Here is a 15,456-nt window from a genome sequence, read left to right on the forward strand (position 1 = left end):
CAATAAGAGAGGTGGAGCAGGAGGAGGTCTGGTGGATGGCACACCAGCACTGGAGGCCACCAGGAGGAGGTCTGGTGGATGACACACCACCACCACTGGAGGCCACCAGGAGGAGGTCTGGTGGATGTCACACCACCACCACTGGAGGCCACCAGGAGGTCTGGTGGATGACACACCACCACCACTGGAGGCCACCAGGAGGAGGTCTGGTGGATGGCACACCACCACCACTGGAGGCCACCAGGAGGTCTGGTGGATGGTACACCACCACCACTGGAGGCCACCAGGAGGTCTGGTGGATGGCACACCAGCACCACTGGAGGCCACCAGGAGGTCTGGTGGATGGCACACCACCACCACTGGAGGCCACCAGGAGGAGGTCTGGTGGATGGTACACCAGCACCACTGGAGGCCACCAGGAGGAGGTCTGGTGGATGGTACACCACCACCACTGGAGGCCACCTGGAGGAGGTCTGGTGGATGACACACCAACACCACTGGAGGCCACCAGGAGGTCTGGTGGATGGCACACCAGCACCACTGGAGGCCACCAGGAGGAGGTCTGGTGGATGGCACACCAGCACCACTGGAGGCGACCAGGAGGTCTGGTGGATGGTACACCAGCACCACTGGCGGCCACCAGGAGGTCTGGTGGATGGCAAACCAGCACCACTGGCGGCCACCAGGAGGAGGTCTGGTGGATGGCACACCAGCACCACTGGAGGCCACCAGGAGGAGGTCTGGTGGATGGTACACCGGCACCACTGGAGGCCACCAGGAGGAGGTCTGGTGGATGACACACCACCACCACCACTGGAGGCCACCAGGAGGAGGTCTGGTGGATGGCACACCACCACCACTGGCGGCCACCAGGAGGAGGTCTGGTGGATGACACACCACCACCACTGGCGGCCACCAGGAGGAGGTCTGGTGGATGGTACACCGGCACCACTGGAGGCCACCAGGAGGAGGTCTGGTGGATGACACACCACCACAACTGGAGGCCACCAGGAGGAGGTCTGGTGGATGGCACACCACTACCACTGGCGGCCACCAGGAGGAGGTCTGGTGGATGACACACCACCACCACTGGCGGCCACCAGGAGGAGGTCTGGTGGATGGTACACCAGCACCACTGGAGGCCACCAGGAGGAGGTCTGGTGGATGGCACACCACCACCACTGGAGGCCACCAGGAGGAGGTCTGGTGGATGGTACACCAGCACCACTGGAGGCCACCAGGAGGAGGTCTGGTGGATGGCACACCAGCACCACTGGAGGCCACCAGGAGGTCTGGTGGATGGCACACCACCACCACTGGCGGCCACCAGGAGGAGGTCTGGTGGATGGTACACCAGCACCACTGGAGGCCACCAGGAGGAGGTCTGGTGGATGGCACACCACCATCACTGGAGGCCACCAGGAGGAGGTCTGGTGGATGGTACACCAGCACCACTGGCGGCCACCAGGAGGAGGTCTGGTGGATGGTACACCGGCACCACTGGAGGCCACCAGGAGGAGGTCTGGTGGATGGTACACCAGCACCACTGGAGGCCACCAGGAGGAGGTCTGGTGGATGGTACACCAGCACCACTGGAGGCCACCAGGAGGAGGTCTGGTGGATGGCACACCGGCACCACTGGAGGCCACCAGGAGGAGGTCTGGTGGATGGTACACCAGCACCACTGGCGGCCACCAGGAGGAGGTCTGGTGGATGGCACACCAGCACCACTGGAGGCGACCAGGAGGAGGTCTGGTGGATGGTACACCAGCACCACTGGAGGCCACCAGGAGGAGGTCTGGTGGATGGTACACCAGCACCACTGGAGGCCACCAGGAGGAGGTCTGGTGGATGGTACACCAGCACCACTGGAGGCCACCAGGAGGAGGTCTGGTGGATGGTACACCACCACCACTGGAGGCCACCAGGAGGTCTGGTGGATGGCACACCAGCACCACTGGAGGCGACCAGGAGGAGGTCTGGTGGATGACACACCAGCACCACTGGAGGCCACCAGGAGGAGGTCTGGTGGATGGTACACCACCACCACTGGAGGCCACCAGGAGGAGGTCTGGTGGATGACACACCGGCACCACTGGAGGCCACCAGGAGGAGGTCTGGTGGATGGCACACCGGCACCACTGGAGGCCACCAGGAGGAGGTCTGGTGGATGGTACACCAGCACCACTGGAGGCCACCAGGAGGAGGTCTGGTGGATGACACACCGGCACCACTGGAGGCCACCAGGAGGAGGTCTGGTGGATGACACACCGGCACCACTGGAGGCCACCAGGAGGAGGTCTGGTGGATGACACACCGGCACCACTGGAGGCCACCAGGAGGAGGTCTGGTGGATGGCACACCAGCACCACTGGAGGCCACCAGGAGGAGGTCTGGTGGATGACACACCGGCACCACTGGAGGCCACCAGGAGGAGGTCTGGTGGATGGTACACCAGCACCACTGGAGGCCACCAGGAGGTCTGGTGGATGGTACACCAGCACCACTGGAGGCCACCAGGAGGAGGTCTGGTGGATGGTACACCGGCACCACTGGAGGCCACCAGGAGGAGGTCTGGTGGATGGTACACCAGCACCACTGGCGGCCACCAGGAGGAGGTCTGGTGGATGGCACACCAGCACCACTGGCGGCCACCAGGAGGAGGTCTGGTGGATGGTACACCAGCACCACTGGAGGCCACCAGGAGGAGGTCTGGTGGATGGCACACCAGCACCACTGGCGGCCACCAGGAGGAGGTCTGGTGGATGGCACACCGGCACCACTGGCGGCCACCAGGAGGAGGTCTGGTGGATGGCACACCGGCACCACTGGAGGCCACCAGGAGGAGGTCTGGTGGATGGCACACCGGCACCACTGGAGGCCACCAGGAGGAGGTCTGGTGGATGGTACACCAGCACCACTGGAGGCCACCAGGAGGAGGTCTGGTGGATGGTACACCGGCACCACTGGAGGCCACCAGGAGGAGGTCTGGTGGATGACACACCGGCACCACTGGAGGCCACCAGGAGGAGGTCTGGTGGATGGCACACCACCACCACTGGCGGCCACCAGGAGGAGGTCTGGTGGATAGTACACCAGCACCACTGGCGGCCACCAGGAGGAGGTCTGGTGGATGACACACCGGCACCACTGGCGGCCACCAGGAGGAGGTCTGGTGGATGGTACACCGGCACCACTGGCGGCCACCAGGAGGAGGTCTGGTGGATGGCACACCAGCACCACTGGCGGCCACCAGGAGGAGGTCTGGTGGATGGTACACCAGCACCACTGGAGGCCACCAGGAGGAGGTCTGGTGGATGGCACACCAGCACCACTGGCGGCCACCAGGAGGAGGTCTGGTGGATGGCACACCGGCACCACTGGCGGCCACCAGGAGGAGGTCTGGTGGATGGCACACCAGCACCACTGGAGGCCACCAGGAGGAGGTCTGGTGGATGGTACACCGGCACCACTGGAGGCCACCAGGAGGAGGTCTGGTGGATGGCACACCAGCACCACTGGAGGCCACCAGGAGGAGGTCTGGTGGATGACACACCGGCACCACTGGAGGCCACCAGGAGGAGGTCTGGTGGATGGCACACCAGCACCACTGGAGGCCACCAGGAGGAGGTCTGGTGGATGACACACCGGCACCACTGGAGGCCACCAGGAGGAGGTCTGGTGGATGACACACCGGCACCACTGGAGGCCACCAGGAGGAGGTCTGGTGGATGGTACACCGGCACCACTGGAGGCCACCAGGAGGAGGTCTGGTGGATGACACACCGGCACCACTGGAGGCCACCAGGAGGAGGTCTGGTGGATGGTACACCGGCACCACTGGAGGCCACCAGGAGGAGGTCTGGTGGATGGTACACCAGCACCACTGGAGGCCACCAGGAGGAGGTCTGGTGGATGGTACACCGGCACCACTGGAGGCCACCAGGAGGAGGTCTGGTGGATGGTACACCAGCACCACTGGAGGCCACCAGGAGGAGGTCTGGTGGATGGTACACCAGCACCACTGGAGGCCACCAGGAGGAGGTCTGGTGGATGGCACACCGGCACCACTGGAGGCCACCAGGAGGAGGTCTGGTGGATGGCACACCACCACCACTGGAGGCCACCAGGAGGTCTGGTGGATGACACACCACCACCACTGGAGGCCACCAGGAGGTCTGGTGGATGGTACACCAGCACCACTGGAGGCCACCAGGAGGAGGTCTGGTGGATGGCACACCAGCACCACTGGAGGCCACCAGGAGGAGGTCTGGTGGATGGCACACCAGCACCACTGGAGGCCACCAGGAGGAGGTCTGGTGGATGGCACACCAGCACCACTGGAGGCCACCAGGAGGAGGTCTGGTGGATGGCACACCAGCACCACTGGAGGCCACCAGGAGGAGGTCTGGTGGATGGTACACCGGCACCACTGGAGGCCACCAGGAGGAGGTCTGGTGGATGGTACACCAGCACCACTGGAGGCCACCAGGAGGAGGTCTGGTGGATGGTACACCAGCACCACTGGAGGCCACCAGGAGGTCTGGTGGATGGTACACCAGCACCACTGGAGGCCACCAGGAGGTCTGGTGGATGGTACACCAGCACCACTGGAGGCCACCAGGAGGAGGTCTGGTGGATGGTACACCAGCACCACTGGAGGCCACCAGGAGGTCTGGTGGATGGTACACCAGCACCACTGGAGGCCACCAGGAGGTCTGGTGGATGGTACACCAGCACCACTGGAGGCCACCAGGAGGAGGTCGCTGGAAAGTGGACAAAGTGCAACAACGAATTGTACAGTGCAGTCGCAATCACCTGGTATAATCGGATCGAAGCGCCACATGCCTGGGGCCAGATTCACGAAGCAGTTACGCAAGCACTTACGACCCTGTACATCTTTTCTCAATCTTTGGCGGCTTTGTTTACAATTATTAAACAGTTAATGAGCTCCGAAACACCAGGAGGCTGTTTATAACAATAACAACAGTTGATTGGCAAGTTTCATGCTTGTAAACTATTTAATAAATGTAACCAAAGCCGCCAAAGATTGAGGAAAGATGGACACGTTCGGAAGTACTTGCGTAACTGCTTCGTGAATCTGGCCCCTGAACCTTTGGGGCACACGCAGTACCAGGTATGCAGTTCAGCGACAAGGGTTCAATCCCATTGTATGAGTTTAATATTTTCTCAAGGCATTGTAGTTTGCCTCTACTTGAAGGTTTGCGTCGTCTTCCTGCACTGTGTTTGTCTTGCGTGGTAAGACGGAAGACTTATCTTGACGAAGACAGCTATCCGGGTCGACCCTGTGTTCGTGTACTCTGTATGACGTGAACAGTACTCCTCAGTGCTGGAGGAAATGGTGCAGCTGGTGGACATGCCCTCTCTGGGTGCAGGTGGTTGGAAATAGGGGTCGAACCCTCCAAATATATATATATATATATATATATATATATATATATATATATATATATATATATATATATATATATATGTGTATATATATATATATATATATATATATATATATATATATATATATATATATATATATATATATATATATATATATATATATAGCTGGTGACAGTGCTTTTTGTTGTCTTATCAGCGGTGAGAGTTGTTCCTAGGGGGGAATTATCAGGGGAAAGCGCCAAGCCATTACGACTATATAGCACTGGGAAGGGATCAGGATAAGGATTTGGGATGGGACAGAGGTAAAGGAAGGAATGGTGCCCAACCACTTGTGGACGGTTGGGGATTGAACGCCGACCTGCATGAAGCGAGACCGTCGCTCTACCATCCAGTCCAAGTGGTTGGGGGGAGGGGGATCGAACACGGCAGTCCTCTCTATAGTGTCTCATGTCTCTCCTTGCATGTGTAGGGGAGGATCACAATAGTGTGATGTATCAAATGAACAAATCCACAAGGGCCGTGACGAGGATTCGAACCTACGTCCGAGAGCATCCCAGACGCTGCCTTAATCTGGGATGCAGTAAGGCAGCGTCTGGGATGCTCTCGGACGCAGGTTCGAATCCTCGTCCACGGCCCTTGAGGATTTGTTCATTTAACAAGAGGTTGTGTGTGGGTGTTTCTCGAAGGCTCATTAACCTTTCTCAGAAGGTTAGAGATCTTGCTTGGGGGCAGGTGGGGGGTGGGGGGGGGGTGCAGGTGGGTGGGGGGAGCTGGGGTTGCTTGGGAGATGTGGAAGTGTTCTATCAGGCGGAGATTTGATGGTTTCTTAAAGGTTATCTGGCGAAATGAAGCTGATATTTGTTCCTACTACAATTTAGAAACATTTTCTAAACTGTGGTAGTTTATTTCCTACCACAGACGTAGCCATTTTCTACCACAGACGTAGCCATTTTCTACCACAGACGCAGCCATTTTCTACCACAGACGTAGCCATTTGCTACCACAGACGTAGCCATTTGCTACCACAGACGCAGCCATTTTCTACCACAGACGCAGCCATTTGCTACCACAGACGCAGCCATTTTCTACCACAGACGCAGCACAAGGCTAACTAGAACATATATACACTTCCTTTTGTTGACCAAAGCACACGCACTAGAAAGTGAAGGGACGACGACGTTTCGGTCCGTCCTGGACCATTCTCACAATCGACTTGAGAATGGTCCAGGACGGACCGAAGCGTCGTCGTCCCTTCACTTTCTAGTGTGTGGTCTGATCAACATATATCAGCCACGTTATTGTGACTCCTCGTCTGCACTTCCCTTTGCCCTCCATAGACAGGGTTAGAGATCAGTCAGACATCATGTTAGGTTATCTTGAGGTTATCTTGAGATGATTTCGGGGCTTTTTAGTGTCCCCGCGGCCCGGTCCTCGACCAGGCCTCCACCCCCAGGAAGCAGCCCGTGACAGCTGAATAACTCCCAGGTACCTATTTACTGCTAGGTAACAGAGGCATTCAGGGTGAAAGAAACTTTGCCCATTTGTTTCTGCCTCGTGCGGGAATCGAACCCGCGCCACAGAATTACGAGTCCTGCGCGCTATCCACCAGGCTACGAGGCCCCTGTGTGTAGAGTGTATGTGTGAGTGTACGTGAGTGTATATTGTGTAGAGATGTGTTGAACACTAAACTATACAAACGTGATTTTGAGTGTTTTTAAAAAAAGTGTGATTTTCACCTGTCGTAGACTTGGTTAGGGATCCGTTCTCATGCACAGTGTGCAGTGGGTTATTGTGCACTCAATCACGGGTGTTTAGCGCTCACTATCATTCATACATAGTCATGTGTTCCAGAGTGAGTTAGAGAAATACTCCAGTCAGCCCCTGAGCCATTCTACCACACGCGGTGGTCGGAGTGTTCTCACTATGTTAATCAGGATACATGCAACACATACATTGGCGTCTGTCATACATAGGGTTAATACATATATACATAGGGGCATTGGGTTCGAGATCTGTTTTCTTATAGTATAGTTGGTGTGTAACCTGCACACACACACACACACACACACACGCACACACGCACACACGCACACACACACACACACACACACACACACACACACACACACACACACACACACACACACACACACACACACACACACACAAACACAGAAACACACACACCGAAAAGTCCGCATCTGAAACATGATAATTTTTTTATTAAACTTAACGCACCTGCGACGATATTGCCAGCGGGTACATGACTGACATGGGCAGAGTCTAGAGGTCTTGTGGTCTATCCCTTCCCCCCCGCTCTCTGGGTGGTGGGGGGGGACGCTCTGTCCCAATCCCCCCCCCCCTCCCTCCCTAATCTCTCCTCCAAATATAATCCCTCTGTTATATTACCCCCCCCCCTCCCCTCCTGCGACGCAGTCGGTCTGATGCTATTTGTCTCCCTCCCTAACTCTAAAGTTTCCTCTGTGTGTGTGTGTGTGTACTCACCTAATTGTACTCACCTAATTGTGCTTGCGGGGGTTGAGCTCTGGCTCTTTGGTCCCGCCTCTCAACCGTCAATCAACTGGTGTACAGATTCCTGAGCCTATTGGGCTCTATCATATCTACATTTGAAACTGTGTATGGAGTCAGCCTCCACCACATCACTTCCTAATGCATTCCATTTACTAACTACTCTGACACTGAAAAAGTTCTTTCTAACGTCTCTGTGGCTAATTTGGGTACTCAGCTTCCACCTGTGTCCCCTTGTTCGCGTCCCACCAGTGTTGAATAGTTCATCTTTGTTTACCCGGTCGATTCCCCTGAGGATTTTGTAGGTTGTGATCATGTCCCCCCTTACTCTTCTGACTTCCAGTGTCGTAAGGTGCATTTCCCGCAGCCTTTCCTCATAACTCATGCCTCTTAGTTCTGGGACTAGTCTAGTAGCATACCTTTGGACGTTTTCCAGCTTCGTCTTGTGCTTGACAAGGTACGGGCTCCATGCTGGGGCCGCATACTCCAGGATTGGTCTTACATGTGTGTGTGTGTGTGTGTGTGTGTGTGTGTGTGTGTGTGTGTGTGTGTGTGTGTAACTGGGATAATGTTTTACTGCCCCCAGACTATTTCGATTAGTTAATTGGTGGTTCGGGAAGTTCCAGTGTCCTCTGCCTTACTAAACTTGATTGTTTCATGCATCGGCAAGCTTAATTGTTGACCGCTTTGTCATGCTGAGTTGTGAATTGCAACTGGAAAGTTGCAATTGCAACTTAGGTCAGTAAGCTTGACTATAACCTGCGCCGGGTTCCACGTTAGACCAACCAAGGATTAACGTTAGACCAACGTGGGATGAGCGTTATGAAAAGTGAAGTTATATTCAAGTCGTTTCCAAGATTTGCTCCGGGGGGGGGGGAGGGGGGGGGGGTTGAGGCCGCTCGCTGCATCTCAAGATGGTGATTGCAGCCAGTCGTTAAGAGAGGTGCATGATGGCTCCCAGCGGCTGGTTCACGCCCCCTGGTTCACGGGAAACCCGTCTGGGATACCCCAGCTCGGTATGCAATCCTGGTTTACCTCCTACTATCGTAATCGTAAGATAAGCATCATCCGTGAGTTTTGAGATGATGAGTTTGACGATTCTCATACCATCTCGATGTTTCTTATTGTTTGAAACTAAATTCTTCCTCGCATTCTTTCTTAGTTAATATAATCTCTTCTCACTTGGCTACTCTCTCTCTCTCTCTCTCTCTCTCTCTCTCTCTCTCTCTCTCTCTCTCTCTCTCTCTCTCTCTCTCTCTCTCTCTCTCTCTCTCTCTCTCTTGAAAACCCAACTTCAGAAACCCAGGTTTTCTCTCATAACATGTGATAATGGTCAAATATGTCTAGCCACAAGAGCTCCTCTCGTCTGACCTGCCCCTCTGCAGGAAATAAGTCACCTCTGGGCTCTCTGCCTCCCTTCACTCTACAGCTTAAATTGGGCAAGGAGTCGTCAACATACATGTGGCTACTTACATGTGGCCATGTGTACCTAGCCACATGCTGCTATGTGATATAGGCTGAGCCACTGATTGCTCTCACAACGGGTCAGGCTGGTGGAATATTGCTCTCACAACGGGTCAGGCTGGTGGAATATTGCTCTCACAACGGGTCAGGCTGGTGGAATATTGCTCTCACAACGGGTCAGGCTGGTGGAATATTGCTCTCACAGCTCCGCATCAACACCTGGTGGGAGACCCGGGCACTGCGGGACACCATTACCACTACACATGTCCAGGAGGACGGGCCAGCCAAACACACCGGTACATCTTTCCTAAAATCATGGCGGCTTTGTTTACATTTAAAGAAATCCTGAGCTACAGTTTACCAAGCGTTTCCAGGCTCGTAAACCGATACATGCAAACTCGGCCACCCTCCCTGGCATCCGTGTAGACTAAGGTATACTTCATGGCTGGTCAGTGAGGTATTGTATTGACTTAAACAACGTTCTAGAGGTTGACGGCCCCCTAAACTGAGAGGTAGATCTGTATCTAGTATGGTAATGGATGGTTTGGTGTTTAGAGAGAGGGGGAGTGAGGGGAAGGGAGAGGGGAAGGTAGAGGGGGAGTGAGGGGAAGGGAGAGGGGGAGTGAGGGGAAGGGAGAGGGAGAGTGAGGGGAAGGGAGGTAATCACGAAAAGGCAGTAATTGACTTATATGTTGTCCTCATACAGGTGTTGACCGACCAGGTGACTCTGCACACTCTCGCTGCGCCCGTTCCTGTCCACTACACCGCCTCCGGCCACAGATGTAAGTCAACACCTGTCTTATACCCGTCTAATACAGCCCCCACCCCCCACCCCCTTCCTGTCTCTCTCATGCCTCTGGGTGGGTATGGCGTTTTGGCCATTGACGTCATCGGTGGTTGCTTAGCGTTGCAATGATGTTGACCAGACCACACACTAGAAAGTGAAGGGACGGCGACGTTTCGGTCCGTCCTGGACCATTCTCAAGTCGATTGGTCGACTTACAATGATGACGTTAGTGGCCAAAACGGTCACCCGTCTTCTCATAACCCCCCTGTCACCTGGCTTAACTTTATATGCTTAGTTTATTGGCCCATCACCTTCATTTCTCTCTCTCTCTCTCTCTCTCTCTCTCTCTCTCTCTCTCTCTCTCTCTCTCTCTCTCTCTCTCTCTCTCTCTCTCTCTCTCTCTCTCTCTCTCTCTCTCTCTCATTTCTTTGGCCATTCACCTGACTTGTACACAATTGACTCGTCAGTGTTATAAAGAGATGTTCCCTTTATGTCTTGTCACCCGTCACTTGAGAATGAACCATGTGGGTTCGAAACGTTGTGTAAATTATAATACAAGAGTTCTTACATGCTTGTAAAAGGCCACTAGCAATGTTGATGAACAGGGGCCAGATTCACGAAGCAGTTGCGCAAGCACTTACGACCCTGTACATCTTTACTCAATCTTTGGCGGCTTTGTTTACAATTATTAAACAGTTAATGAGCTGCGAAGCACCAGGAGGCTGTTTATAACAATAGCAACAGTTGATTGGCAAGTTTTCATGCTTGTAAACTGTTTAATAAATGTAATCAAAGCCGTCAAAGATTGAGGAAAGATGTACACGTTCGTAAGTGCTTGCGTAACTGCTTCGTGAATCTGGCCCCAGGAGTTTTAAGGACTTTCAGTTCCTCAAAGTCGAATACAAGATGGTGGTACAATCGTCAAAATATAATAGCCAGTTTTCTTCAGCGTAAGAGTACTGGGGGAAATTGAAATGAATTCAAGGAACAGGCAGTAGAAGCCAACTCCATTCATGATTTCAAAAATAGAAACCAACCTTTCCAGCCACTTTCCGGTTGCTGGAAAGGTTGGGTCCGAGAGCTGATGCTTAATCCTGCGGGCCACATACTGTGAGTACAAATGGGTGAGTCCACACGGATCTGGCATGACCCATTGGGAAGTGGAATCCAAACATTTGCTGTATTTGCCTAAGCTTGGAATGATTGTGTTTGGCTGGGATAGCAGTGTGTTGGTTAGGCCACCAGTGTGTTGGTTAGGCCACCAGTGTGTTGGTTAGGCCACCAGTGTGTTGGTTAGGCCACCAGTGGTGCAGTAGTGGGCGGCTGTGGCCACGCTCATCTTGTTTTTATCAACTGGTTATCTTGGTGTATGTGTGTGTGTGTGTGTGTGTGTGTGTGTGTGTGTGTGTGTGTGTGTGTGTGTGTGTGTGTGTTTGTGTGTGTGTGTGTTTGTTTTAACGTGTTTGTAGCAATGCTAGATGCAATTGATCACATACAAGGGAGTGTAAACGTGACCTTTGACCTTGTTGACACGTCAGTGGTCTCTGCTTGTTCATGTCGACCAGATGTCCCCGTCCTGCCCCCTTACCCCTCACTCCCGGGCCGATGGTACGTTCCAATAATGCCCCTAGTGTCCCAATACACGCGGTGGGTCATAAAGATAGATCGTCTTACAACAGCTGAACGGCGGCCTTGACAGGAATGAGTTGCATTGTCTTGTAAAGAATGCTTTCACCCCTCGCAACACTCTGTCTACACGCAATGCTCTCTGTCCACACGCAACGCTCTCTGTCCACACGCAGCGCTTTCTGTCCACACGCAACGCTCTCTGTCCACACGCAACGCTCTCTGTCCACACGCAATGCTCTCTGTCCACACGCAATGTTCTCTGTCCACACGCAACGCTCTCTGTCCACACGCAATGTTCTCTGTCCACACGCAACGCTCTCTGTCCACACGCAATGTTCTCTGTCCACACGCAACGCTCTCTGTCAACACGCAATGCTCGTTGTCCACACGCAACGCTCTCTGTCGACACGCAACGCTCTCTGTCCACACGCAGCGCTCTCTGTCCACACGCAGCGCTCTCTGTCCACACGCAACGCTCTCTGTCCACACGCAACGCTCTCTGTCCACACGCAACGCTCTCTGTCCACACGCAACGCTCTCTGTCCACACGCAACGCTCTCTGTCCACACGCAACGCTCTCTGTCCACACGCAACGCTCTCTGTCCACACGCAGCGCTCTCTGTCCACACGCAGCGCTCTCTGTCCACACGCAACGCTCTCTGTCCACACGCAATGTTCTCTGTCCACACGCAATGCTCTCTGTCCACACGCAATGTTCTCTGTCCACACGCAACGCTCTCTGTCCACACGCAATGTTCTCTGTCCACACGCAACGCTCTCTGTCAACACGCAACGCTCGTTGTCCACACGCAACGCTCTCTGTCGACACGCAACGCTCTCTGTCGACACGCAACGCTCTCTGTCCACACGCAGCGCTCTCTGTCCACACGCAACGCTCTCTGTCCACACGCAACGCTCTCTGTCCACACGCAACGCTCTCTGTCCACACGCAACGCTCTCTGTCCACACGCAACGCTCTCTGTCCACACGCAACGCTCTCTGTCCACACGCAACGCTCTCTGTCCACACGCAACGCTCTCTGTCCACACGCAACGCTCTCTGTCCACACGCAATGCTCGCTGTCCACACGCAACGCTCTCTGTCAACACGCAATGCTCGCTGTCCACACGCAACGCTCTCTGTCCACACGCAACGCTCTCTCTCCACACGCAACGCTCTCTCTCCACACGCAATGCTCTCTCCACACGCAACGCTAGCTGTCCACACGCAACGCTCTCTCTCCACACGCAATGCACTCTCTCCACACGCAATGCACTCTCTCCACACGCAATGCACTCTCTCCACACGCAATGCACTCTCTCCACACGCAATGCACTCTCTCCACACGCAATGCACTCTCTCCACACGCAATGCACTCTCCACACGCAATGCACTCTCTCCACACGCAATGCTCTCTCTCCACACGCAATGCACTCTCTCCACACGCAATGCACTCTCTCCACACGCAACGCTCTCTGTCCACACGCAACGCTCTCTGTCCACACGCAACGCTCTCTGTCCACACGCAACGCTCTCTGTCCACACGCAACGCTCTCTGTCCACACGCAACGCTCTCTGTCCACACGCAACGCTCTCTGTCCACACGCAACGCTCTCTGTCCACACGCAACGCTCTCTGTCCACACGCAATGCTCGCTGTCCACACGCAACGCTCTCTGTCAACACGCAATGCTCGCTGTCCACACGCAACGCTCTCTGTCCACACGCAACGCTCTCTCTCCACACGCAACGCTCTCTCTCCACACGCAATGCTCTCTCCACACGCAACGCTAGCTGTCCACACGCAACGCTCTCTCTCCACACGCAATGCACTCTCTCCACACGCAATGCACTCTCTCCACACGCAATGCACTCTCTCCACACGCAATGCACTCTCTCCACACGCAATGCACTCTCTCCACACGCAATGCACTCTCTCCACACGCAATGCACTCTCCACACGCAATGCACTCTCTCCACACGCAATGCTCTCTCTCCACACGCAATGCACTCTCTCCACACGCAATGCACTCTCTCCACACGCAACGCTCTCTGTCCACACGCAACGCTCTCTGTCCACACGCAACGCTCTCTGTCCACACGCAACGCTCTCTGTCCACACGCAACGCTCTCTGTCCACACGCAACGCTCTCTGTCCACACGCAACGCTCTCTGTCCACACGCAACGCTCTCTGTCCACACGCAACGCTCTCTGTCCACACGCAACGCTCTCTCTCCACACGCAATGCACTCTCTCCACACGCAATGCACTCTCTCCACACGCAACGCTCTCTGTCCACACGCAACGCTCTCTGTCCACACGCAACGCTCTCTAATATATTCTTTTCGTGTTTGTATTATATTTGCTGCCATGGACGTGGATCAGCCCGTCTTCAGAGCAAATCCATTACCTTGAGAAACCAGAGAGTCCCCCCCCCTTAACCCATCTGGAGAGTTAACTAGATATTTGTGATGGTCTGAGAGCCTATTACGGTTCCAGTCATTGTTTACATGTAAACTTGCAAGTGAACCTTTGTCCTAAACAGATATTATTCTCAAGTTATACCTTTAACGTAAAAGAAAACGTTGGTTTAAGACATAAAAAGTGTACGCTGAAAACGTTTTCTTTGAAAAAAAATTATTTTCTGTAAACGGAATTCGCGGGCACACTGAAACAGTTTTCGAATTTCATGTTTCACATTATCGTCAATAATACATTGAATTTACGTGGATATAAGCGTCGACTGACAGGGACATCTCGTAGCGTGTTACAAGTTAGTGAGTTCCTTGGACGTAGATGGGTTAGCGTGTAGCGGTTGACAGTAGATCGTCTTAGAAGGTGTCCGTAAGAATGTGTAGGTCGTAGTAAGGTGGTAGGTGATAACGTTGATCCTTATTACGTGTAGAGTGACAGGAGAGGTCCTGTAGAGTAGGGAGGCAGGAGAGTCTCCTTTATTAAAAAAAATCAATAAATCGGTGTATATTTATAAATTAATTCAATTTACAAACAAAAATTTTAAAATATTATATTTACATTTACTAGAAAATATATAAGAAGACTTTAACCCGTAATCATCAAAACCTGACTATTTATTATCGTATAATCCATAGTAACGATGATACCTTGAGGTTACCTTGAGGTGCTTCCGGGGCTTAGCGTCCCCGCGGCCCGGTCGTCGACCAGGCCTCCTGGTTGCCGGACTGATCAACCAGGATGTTGGACGCGGCTGCTCGCAGCCTGACGTACGAGTCACAGCCTGGTTGATCAGGTATGATAGGACTAATTATAACATGATCCTCAAGAGGAGGAAAAGATACTGAGAAAATATTGATGGGATGGGATCAAGCTCCCGTCCCCCGTGCCCCCTAGACTCACGCACCACCGTCTGAACCATAATGAGCTAAAAAGTACTTTACATGTCCCTAGAATTCGGTCCCCTTGCATGACCTGAAAACTGTTCTGGTAGATACAGCGTTGGTGCGTTACAGTCGCAGGTCACATAACGGAAGGTGGTACAGGTTTGGCCACATTCCTACATTAATTCTGTATAGGATTACTTCTGATCCTGTTTAATACGTGTAGCCAAAGGTTCACAGGTGTACCCAAAGGTTCACAGGTGTACCCAAAGGTTC

At 53.8% G+C, this 15,456-nt stretch overlaps 1 protein-coding gene across 1 annotated transcript in view; it reads left to right on the forward strand.

Annotated features, from left to right (window-relative positions):
* LOC123766907 (adenylate cyclase type 8) overlaps positions 1-15,456 on the forward strand; it is a gene marked incomplete in the record, with an annotated part of 567,973 nt that overhangs the window by 315,379 nt on the left and 237,138 nt on the right. Inside the window, 1 exon segment of the mRNA XM_069307264.1 lies at positions 10,115-10,190. Within this exon segment, the coding sequence (XP_069163365.1) occupies positions 10,115-10,190 (76 nt within the window).

This window comes from Procambarus clarkii, chromosome 60, assembly GCF_040958095.1.
Source record: "Procambarus clarkii isolate CNS0578487 chromosome 60, FALCON_Pclarkii_2.0, whole genome shotgun sequence".
Taxonomy (NCBI): Eukaryota; Metazoa; Arthropoda; class Malacostraca; order Decapoda; family Cambaridae; genus Procambarus; species Procambarus clarkii.